The sequence below is a fragment of the Opisthorchis viverrini genome (genome assembly GCF_000715545.1).
Source record: "Opisthorchis viverrini unplaced genomic scaffold opera_v5_180, whole genome shotgun sequence".
Lineage (NCBI taxonomy): Eukaryota > Metazoa > Platyhelminthes > Trematoda > Opisthorchiida > Opisthorchiidae > Opisthorchis > Opisthorchis viverrini.
The window spans coordinates 28,069-39,021 of NW_008751837.1; the positions used below are offsets into that span (position 1 = coordinate 28,069).

Below are 10,953 nucleotides of genomic sequence, written 5' to 3' on the forward strand. Positions count from 1 at the left end.
GGAAGGCCAAATTGGAGCAACTGGACGACGAAAACCGAGTCCCAGAACGGCAATCAAACGTATTATGAGGCAGCCTGTCCTCAGTGATGGAATTATGAAGACGGTGAGAATATGGAAATTTTTAAGACGGGGACTGCGATTCACACCACAGCGGCTGATAGCCGAGTTGGTGGAAATTACTAAGTCTCACAGCGTGAATAGGATTGAGGGTGTGGAACTAGCGAGCGTATGGAAAGCGGTCTTAGATAAGCCGAGTTGACGCGTGATTGTGGTTGTCAATCCGCGTAGAATCATTAAAAAAAACCAGGGGACGAGGGTGCAAATCCCAACGCAACCAAAGTTCACAGCATCCCTCATAGACAACCATCCTAGCACTAGCTCATCCACACAGATGGATAGAAAGTTCAAACAACGTCCAATAGGGTTCATCAAGTGGGCCGAACCAGATGAACTAGATCCTAGGCTGGACCCAAACACGTAGATTTTCCCATCGTCCCAACACTTGGTCACCCACCCTAACACAAAAATCCCTCGACCGACACCCAACAGAGATTTTGCTTTACTTAGCTGGTTGGTTCTCCTTTTGCCTTAAATCTCGACCAACCTCGTAACCCAGTCGCTTGGCCTGACGACGCTTTTGTGCCAAAAGCGAAACGTTACCCAGTAATAAATCCACCGATTGTTACCAAACTTATCCGAAAACGATGACTACTCGATCGGCTCCAAGAATTTCTCACGTGGTTGAACTACTGATATCTGTTTTGGTCAGGAGACTTCAGTATTTTCCTGCCAAGCTGCATCTGCGCTTCGTGCCTGGCATCCATCACAAGAATGCCCTGGTTTTTATTTTCACTGATCGATTTACATGTAATAGCCGAAATGACCCCTTGGGATTCAGGTACAAGGATCTCCACTGTGTTGTTCTTATCGTCTGCTAGTGAAAGTGGAGCGCCGATAGTAATTGTCGAAGCAATTACCCTCTTCTGTCATGTGTGCATTCTCTTGGTTTAACCGCACCGTATCGTAATCTGCTTTCAATTTTTTTCGTTACCTGACAGGAGCTTGAGGAGGAAGAAGATCGACGACGACGGGAAGAAGCAATGGCCCAAGCTGAGGCGGAGGACGATGAGTCTGATAGTACTGGTCTGACAGGTGAAGGTTATTCTGGTGATCCCGACAAACGTAGTGGCAAGAAGAAGGCAAAAAAGCGTAAGGGTAACAAGAAAGGAAATACTTCTACTGCAAGCAAGAGAAAACGTCTAGATGGACCCATTGATGGCACTGAAGAGCTATCCCGTAAGGTGTATGATACAATGGAGAAGTTGAAGGAAATATTCTTCGTAATACGTTTGCATCGACATAATTCCGCAGCGACCCTTCCTCCCACCTCTGACCCTGATCAACCAGTACACAGCGAGCTAATGGATAGTCGTGACGCTTTTCTCCAAATGGCGCGTGAACGTCACCTGGAGTTTTCCTCTCTCCGGCGAGCAAAGTATTCTACAATGGTGTTGTTGTACGAGCTCCACATGGAACAGAGACAAAGCTTTATGTACAATTGCAACGTCTGTGGTGCACAAATTGAAACAAGATGGCACTGTAACGACTGCGAAGAATATGACCTGTGCTCTCGCTGTTACGCCACCGAGAACCATCCTCATCCCATGGTGAAATACGGACTCGGAATCGATGAAGATTCTGGGACAAATGAAGAGTCAACTGATCGGCCTTCGGGTGCGAATTCTACAGCTGATCGCCGTAGCAGCATCGAGCGTTGTATTAAATCTTTGCTGCATGCGTGTCAGTGCCGCGATGCCAATTGTCGTATGCAGACCTGCACACAGATGAAGCGTGTGTTATGCCACACTCGCAATTGTGTTAAGAAGGCAACAAACAGTTGTTTACTATGCCGTCAGTTGCTGTCACTCTTGTGGCATCATGCCCGCTGTTGTGACGAGTCGAAGTGTCCAGTTCCATTCTGCTTAAATATCAAATACCGCGTCAAACAAAAACAGCTGCAACAGCGTCTGCAGCAGAGCAAACTACTCCGTCGCAGAATTTCTACTATGCATAGGGGTGCTGTTCCAGCGGCTGAACAGTTGAGTTCTCATGCTTCTTCCCTACCGACCCCCTCTGGTGTGCAGCCAGTTCCCGAAGGGAGCCACGGCCTACAGTCACCCTCAACCTACACCGCTGCTGCAACACCGGTCACGGTGAGTGGCCAAGTTCTTCATCCTCCACACACAATTGCGTCTCCGTCTGGATTTCAGGCTACCCAACACACAACCCAAACCGCACATCAACCGTCAAATGTAGTTGGCCCGATGGGTGATACGCCAAGCCCGCAGCTTCAGCAGCGAAGTTCTGTCCAAGTCACGCCTCTTTCTCAAGGAAGCCCGCTTTCCGCTACCCGCCCTTTACCAAGTAACTCGGCTTTTCCTTCCGGCACCAGAGTTGTTGTTCAGCAGTCTCAGCAGTCAGCCGGATTGGTACACCCTCAACCCAACTCAAACGCCCCTGCTGGAAATTGGCGTGCCAGACCAGCTTTACCAACTACCGTCCCAGGAAGTACACCCTACTCACTGGCTAACAACTGTCAGCCGTTGCAAATTTCCCAGGGGCCGACGCAATCTATTCCTTCCACATCTGGTCATGCAACTGTTAATCAGCCTAATAGTCAAAAAGCGTCTGCAATAGCTGCGATGGCGGCCAGAGCCAGACCACAAGACATAGCTCACGTCAGTCACGTAATTCACTTGATCAAAGCCACCGGTGCCTCAAGTGAAGAACAGAACCGCCGGGTATGTCTTGGTTGTTAGGACTTTGTTTCGCGTGGTGCAGTCGCCCAGTGCATGTGTGCGTAACTCAGTCATCGGCAGCTGAGTCCATAGTGCATTAAACTATTGTTTTTTTTCGATAACTATGTCAGTTTGAACACGCACGAAAACTCAAAAAATTTCGTGGGTATTTGCCCTACGGGTACGTCCAAATAAACTTTATAGCGCAAGTGTCGCTGCCTATGATGTTCGCGAGACTTCCTGTTCACTGTGCCATTTTGGTCAGTCTGACTACGTCATCCGGTAAACCGTCGAGTAGAGGTTTTTGGGGATGTACACTATTATGTGTACATGTGAAAGTTTCCTTTATGATTTAAACTGTCTTAATCATCCAATACGGGCTAAGTCTGAAAATTCCATCTTTCGTACCAGAAGTTTATTTTAACCATTCTTTTCAACTGATAATGTCATTTAATGATAATTTAGGTGGTGAGCCAAAACTGTTTTTGGTCATCACGGGTTACGGACACCATGTGTGATGAATACGGAGGTTCACTTAGTTAAGTGACCCTGCTAGAACTTTCTCAGGGGCACTCAACAACATATCATTGTTAATTTCTCATTCAACGGAGTGTGGATCAGTTTTCAGTGGTCACCTCGGAAAGTTTAGTTCAAAGTTCGTCCTCGTGTCGATTCAACGGCATTACAGGGTAAATACCATGGTCCGAGCTTTCTCTGCCCGACCAACTAGTGTGGCTAGTGCTCAAAAATGCACTGCAGCCTAAGCGACTACACCGTTTTCCACTTTCTTTCGAGGCGCAATAAGCCTCTCCGAGCACAAATAGGTTTGAGACCGGGCAACTCTTGTCAGTCATCGCACGGGAAGGGTCAAATCTGGCTGATGTTTGATGTTAGCAGTGTAATTTGACAACTAACGCTTACTGTAAGTCTTTAGTTGGTCGTTCATAGCTAGTTGAAATGCTCTATCCTATCGCATGTTTTCCGGGTGTTTAGTGCACTAGAGGCAGCAACTTCCATTGTCTCTTACACAGTGACCATCACTGCACCATGTTCCTTGTGTCCAACGCGGTTGTTCAACATTTTCTTGACCAAGTGTGTTTGTTTTACGCAAAAGGTTTCGGCTAGAATTGCATGGTTTGCCTCTATGTCTTTCGGTTTTCACTTTGGATTATTCGTAGATAGGCACTTTCAGTTTTCTCTAAATCTGATTGGTCTATTTCCGCGCCTTATTTTCTTTCCAGTTCATTGACTGGATCAAGGGCCATCCAGAGTACCATGCAGCATTCTTCGCTCTGCATTCGCAAAACAAGCAAGCTGGCCTCAGAGCCCAAACGGCGCAGCGGCGAATGGTCGTAACAACTATTCCATCCACCGCTCCCTCTGCTCCGGTTGTTTCAACATTAGCGGACGTATCCCAGTCTCTTCTAGGCACGAGCACGCTGTCGAACAATGTTGTGATCGTACCGTCACCTGCAGTCACTACTATCACTAACCACAACAGTGGTATTCCTGGAAACCACATTCAAAACTTGGTGAGCACCAACCCAAACGTCAATTCGCTCCCTGTTGTAACCGCACCTCCGCTGGGCTCAACACAATCTACTGTTGTTCATCAACCTGTACAATGGATATCCATACAGCCTCCCGTTACCGCCAATCACCAACCAGTCATGACCGCCCCCACCTTACATTCTGGTCAAGCTGGTTCGAACACGACTACGTTGAGATTTAGAACCGTACCGTCCCAGTCTCAGCCTCAAGTTCAACACTTTTACAGCACTACCTCATCACTGGGTCAGGGGAATACCACTTTCGTTAATAACGTGCCGGCAACGGGTATGTTCGTCTCTGCTGCTAACGCGAGCATGCTATCTGTAGGGGGTCCACAACAGGTCATTGGGTCGACTCAGCGAGTGGCTTCGGCGAATGCTGCACTTACAACACTTGGTCGTCAAAATGCCGCTCCTCAGGCCGCCATAGTTCACTTTCGGCCACAGCAACAGTCCGTCAGTGGACAAGTTCCATCTCACATAATTTTGACCAACACAAGTGCTTCTGGGCAGCTCCAACATCAATCCCAACCACAACTGATATCCACCTCCGGCGGTGGTCGGCAGGTCGTCGCACTCATGACCCCCCAACAGTCCGGGCCGCACCCAAACGCTGATCCCAATTCCGGTATTCTGGATCCTGGAGCACCTCCTAGTGCGGTTGGCAATAATATGAATGCCGGGATCAAGTGATATATAATAAATCATTGGCTTTTTGTTCCTCTCTTTGGCTGTGTATGAATGGGACTCTACCCAGAGAAAGCGGAAATAAGCATGCATGACACCACTGTACACAGTGCACGGGTTTTGTCAACAACGGAGCTTGGCCTAATCAACCATATCTGCGGGCCTTCTCGTCCAAGTGACCCAATGATTCTGTGGTTATTTTCTTTCAGAATATCCGCTTTCCGTCCCGCCTGGTTTGTCAGTTCATTGTTATCCTTCATCGCATTTACGTTCCATACATAGGTTTCTGCTGTATCAAAATGGTCTTTTTCCCAAATTCCCCTCATTTGAATGCTTTCAAGCACTTCTTTAACGGACCCCCCGTCTTAATTCTGTATTGTTGACCCCTGTTAATTTTTAAGCCTGTGCCGCCCTCCACGGTCCGTTCAACTGTCGTTCAGTGACGCTTGCCGATTGCTATCAGACTGTGCTCGATCCTCACGTCTGCCATTGTGATGTGCAACAGTGGGATTTGTCTTTATAGATCTTCACTTCCCAATATTACTTGCTATCTTTGACTTGTTGACTTCCAGATTGAATTCACCTATACACAAGTGATCAGCTTATTCTACCAGTTGGTTTTACTGAACTCAAGTGCGTCAAATCACGTAAACTCTTCCTGACATGTGGCGATCCGTTTGTACACATTTTGTTCCAGTTTACGAAAGGCCTTCGCTACAACTTTGTCGCTAGGCGTCCCCTTATCGTCTTGCCTGTGTGCGTAACTACGTCGCTTTTGTCAGTCCTCGGGGAGATTTTGATTACGCCTTTGGTTATTTGGCTCCAACTCCATCATTGTACATATATTTAGGAAGGTCTTCGCTCACCCTCTGGCGCTCGCTCGCCGGCTTGTACATGTACCTTCCCCACCTAATGCCCGCAGGTACGCTTTCCTATTCCTGTCTAGACCTATTGTCTTTGCATAGTGCTTTTACTGGTGTACATGCTCATCGGAGATCTGGTCACAGGCCTTTTGCAATTTTGTTGCCCAATTAATTCCCTCGAACAAGGGTAGTGTTCTTGAGACCACTTCTGTCCATAGGTATGTTAGACACCTTGTGTCTACCTGTAAATTGATTGCATATAGAGCGCTACATTGTCACTGACTTTTTGAGCATCACTTACCTCTCACGAGAGATCGTTTCGTTCGTTTTTTAAGCAGAGCGGAATTTCTTAGTCATTCAAGACACGTTGACTTTTCGGTTCGATGGTGCCTAAATCTTGGACCACTTCCCATTATTGTAGGTCCTTCTTGTACGAAGCAGTCGAATATGGACAGTATGACCGCATACAGGAACAGCGAGCTAACTGTCTTTCGGGAAAATTCCCCTGGCGGTCTCCAATGTGATTGTGGTTTCGTCTTGCACTGCATCATGTTGGGTTTAACTGAAACTCAGAGGGCCTAGAAACGTAGCCTGGCATCACTTTAGTTGTTGTTCCTGATATCCAGTTTGAATATAAGTTGGATACAGACAATACTTCGCATGGTCATCTACTCTTGTGTTGCTGATTGGGTTTTTTAGTTTTAACTGAAATGCAGTGTTTGACTGCTGATAGGTCAGATTGCTAGGTAACGATTTAAAGAGGAGCGAATGTGAGCATTGCTCCCAACAACTCTATCCAGACCGGTTGATCATGTCCAGTAAAGTTTCTGGCCGGGGTTTGGGAAATCTCACTTTGCGGTCTTCAAAACGTCAAGCGCCATTTCGCGGAAAGTACTTTTTAGTTTAAGAATAGTTCATATGTGGAGTACACTACTGGAGTCTGTAGTTCATTGAGACTTCGTCGGCTGATATCGTTTTCGATCGTTTGCCTGTTGTTCAACTTTATCTGGTTTGGTTCTCCGTCATATTGACGCTAAGTTATACTATGCAAATCGATTCACCATGAACTAGAGTATGCCCCGCAAGCAGCTCCGTAATCAGGTTTCAGTTACAGCAAGGATTTTGCCTCTCGTGAGAGGACCAAACAGGTTAATACATAACTGTTGGTTATTATCACCTGGGACTGTTTCTTAGAGGATTTACAAATTGAACGTACTCGGTGGAGAATCTTACCGAAATATGACTCCTGTATAACAGGCAGAAATTAGACCAACATTCTGAATAAATGGCGCACGTCACATCTTCGGGGATCCGTCTACGGTCTTTGTCGGGATGAATCAAGGCATTTTAGGCGGTCCTTTTAAAGGAGCGATTGTGTTCACCGTCGGCGCTCGGTGTTGGAGGAGGAGTAAAGTCGATTATTTGCTATAAGGAACTGGCCGTATAGAACTCCGTGGAGTGTGCTGCATTGCCTTCACTGTTCCAGCTTCAACTCGGCCTTAATGTCATGGGGATGCATTTTTCATCAAGCTAAAGCCTAATGTGGTTTTGGTACAGCTAGATGCATTTTGAATCAACATATTCAGCGACATTCTAAGCCTGTCGTAGCACAGCTCTGAGAGGATCATGCAGAGTAGATCTATTCCTACTTGCATGATTGTGGCGCTGCGCTATGGTGCCACTCCTCAACGACCTAATTCGGTTGATACTGGCGCATTTCCAGCCGAATTGCTCGGGCTCTCGATCATAAATAGACAACAGACGGTGTGGATACGGTGATGACTACTCTGGTCTCATGGAGGTTATAAGGGAAGGGAGCTTGTATGCAAGCGATCTGACGAATCGATCATGGTCGCCTCCGCAGGAACTTCGAGGATGATTTACGGGTGTTTCCTAGTTTGAAGTCAGCTCCTTAGCTGATCATGCGTAACTTTCGTGATGCTGGTTTCGCCATCAACTTCCAAAACCCAAATAGTTGAACTAATTTCCTGCAGACCTCAACGTTTAGCCTTCAGGGAATCCCAATGCATGGAAGGCCTTTATGTCCACGCAGTCTGGATTAGGGTATCGACATTCTTAACAGAGTCCTTCACGTCCCCTGACGTGTACGACCTCCATCACATTACGGTAGTGAGCAGCGCAGGTTATTGTGATCCTGATACCTACAGCCAATAGATCACTAATCCAAATGTAGCCAAACGGCCGTTCTCAATCTGCACGTTTAGTGTACTACCAGCTTTCCTGATCGGGCTTTTGTTCTTGCCTATCTCTTGCTAATTGGTTCGGCACTCGGATTGTTGAATAAAGGTGGTGCACAAGTCGGGATGTGAAAAAGTGCGGTTTCGTATGGATCGTTAACAGTTGATTTGTGAACTTCCGACAAATATAGTCTGGAAGTGCCTGAAGGAAGGTTCCACTGTGCCATAATCTGCGCGTTCATAAAGTCTCGTACATGGGAAGAGCTGCGCAACCTCAGTATGATGTTAAACGCGGTGTCTGTAATGAGCGAACGGTTGCGCGACTGTAAGTGATGGGATTAACTCGGCTGATAGGCGATAGTAGGGTTCGGTGCTTGCATTGAAATAGTAAGGCTGCCCTGAAGGTATTCACAAGTGGTAGTGCTTTACTCCAGTCTGGCAACGGCCTTGATCTCAACAGCACTAAAGTGTTCGAGGTCACTGTGTGGATCTGATGAAGGTCGACGCTGTAGATGATGATGGTTGACAAATGGAAGACCCAAGCATATTACTAGGAGGTTAACTTACTGTTTTTCAGAGGATAGCATTTATTCGCTCTAGTCCAATCACCATGTGTCTCAATGATGATTGTCCCATGAGTCAGCTTTAAGGCCTCAGCAACTTAGGAGTTTTGCATTTATCTTATCCGTATAACCACTCGTGTACTCCCCTGACCTCACCAGAGGGACTGACTGCTGCGCAGCGGGATCCGGGTTCTACACTTTTGGTGCTGATTTTCACACCCGGGCCCCCAATGGATTTCGTTCTCGTGCTACTCTAACCCACCCTGGTGTCTGTTTATGGACTTCCGTTTCGAATTCCGGAGACCTGGATTTTGCGCGTTCATCCGATCACACCTGAGTGGTTATCTTGGTACTTCAATCGAACCCATACGCGGCTGAGGTTTCGTGGGACAACAGTGGAGTATCACCAGTGCAGCTAGGCTATAGGGAGATTTGTTGGGACGACTCGTCGCCTGTTGCGCGTGGTGTCAAATCGAGCAAGATTGTGGAGTCGCTAGGTGTTAAGATGAGGGAATAGTAGCTCACGTTGCTCATGTAGCCGTTTGGCTGCAAAGGTTGCAAACGTTCGTTCACGCGGTCAGATAGCTGCATGTTTCGGATGATTAATGATGGGAATGAGATGCGATCACTTTTCACTTGGTAGTATAGCCATTTAACCTTCCGATAAGCAGGGTTCCAACGTTGGTTCAACACATCTAAATCATTTATCTCGAGGGTTGGGCATCGTCAAGCCCAGCAAAAATAACTGCTTGCAATTGTGGAAATCGGAAAGTGTTCCGATGACAGTCTCGTATTAGATGTCGTTTCCACAATATTCACGACAGCTCAGCAGTGGACGGTTCATCTAGACGAGGTGCTACTGGTCCTCTAGGTTGGGTGACAAACGATATTTGCATCACAAGCGTGATTTGCCAAACTGGTTTCGTCCGGAGCTTGTGACATTAGCACGCATCTCTAGACAAATTACTATCATACACTGCTCAATTCAGTCGGCAATATCTGGATCCGCGTAACTGTCCCCGAAAATTCGCATACGAGGCTTCCTTCTATGGTATGTCTAAGCAGCGCGAAATGGGCTGCACTCTCCACAGGCCATGATCCCAGTCTTTCCAAGGAAGTATTTCCTGACCTCGATAGGACACTTATTTCAAAAGGAACCCACCGGATATTCTTCGGCGTTTTATTCTTCGCAGATTTCTAATGACCTGCATCTTGTGCCTGCAAAGTCGCATCATAACCCTAACCGGTGGAGTGGTTCCCAATATGTGAAAAGCTAACGGCTAACTGCACTTAGGCTTTTCCTTGCGACTACATGGGATCGTACGATGCTAATTTGTTTTTCTTCAGTGTTTCTGGTTTCCACCGGCCACCCGAATGCCTCAACCTCTACCTTATCCTATTCTGTAGTGTAAAGTGGTTGTAGTAGTCCCAATTGGTTGTCGTGTTATGACCCATCATAAGCCCAAGGACAGTAGGCCTGTTTCCATCACTCAGACTTTTCCTCAGATTATTTATCAGGCTATCATGGGCTATTCCAGCGATTCACGTAACCGGAATTCCCTCTGTAGGTACACTTTTAGCTGCATTCGGTCGTATTTATTATTCCAAGAGTTTTACAGATTCCAATTTCCGCCACAGTAGTACATGGGAGAGATATTACCACACTGAGAATTGTTTTGTCCCCCGGCGGATTTTATAAGACCCAGAAATATTCTGTCATCTCCTGACACGAGTACACTCCGCTCATCCCGAATATTTTAATTCTTGATATTATGGTTTTCGCATCAAAAGCTGTTCGAATTTCTCAGTAGCCTGAGTAGAGATTTTAACATCATTCATGGTTTCTCGTTGATTTTTTAAAATCTCATTCTAAGGCAAACATGAATTGCACATACACAAATAAACTCATGCCACATCGGCCGTCGCGTGGTGCCATCAGCCGGGTCGCCTTACTTGCTGCATACAGCAGGGCGGGTAAGCGAAAACAGGCTACTGCTGACGCCTCCCTTCTCTCTCCTTCACATACTTTTTCTTCCCCCTCTCCCCACCCCATTAATAACTCTCTCCTTGTAGGCCCAGCACCTAGGACTGATGACTCCGTTCGTCATGCATCGGTTTTGCATGCAGCATCTGCTCGTCGCATGGTGCCGACATCTTCAGGAATCTCCAAATCAGTCCTCAAGCCTCGACACCCACTCTATCTGGCCGCTTTCAATGTTCGCACTCTGAAGCAAGCAGGACAACAAGCTGCTCTTGCACTCACACTGGACTCGCTTGGCATTGATGTGTGCTGT

The 10,953-nt window shown here is 46.9% G+C and overlaps 1 protein-coding gene across 1 annotated transcript in view; it reads left to right on the top strand.

Annotated features, from left to right (window-relative positions):
* The window catches only part of T265_07671 (hypothetical protein), a gene marked incomplete at both ends in the record, with an annotated part of 32,615 nt that extends 26,434 nt beyond the window's left edge, over window positions 1-6,181 (top strand). Inside the window, 2 exons of the mRNA XM_009173250.1 lie at window positions 1,059-2,801; window positions 4,040-6,181. Of these exons, the coding sequence (XP_009171514.1) occupies window positions 1,059-2,801; window positions 4,040-5,041 (2,745 nt within the window). The remainder of the gene's footprint in view (window positions 1-1,058; window positions 2,802-4,039) is intronic.
* Between the last annotated feature and the right edge of the window lie 4,772 nt (window positions 6,182-10,953).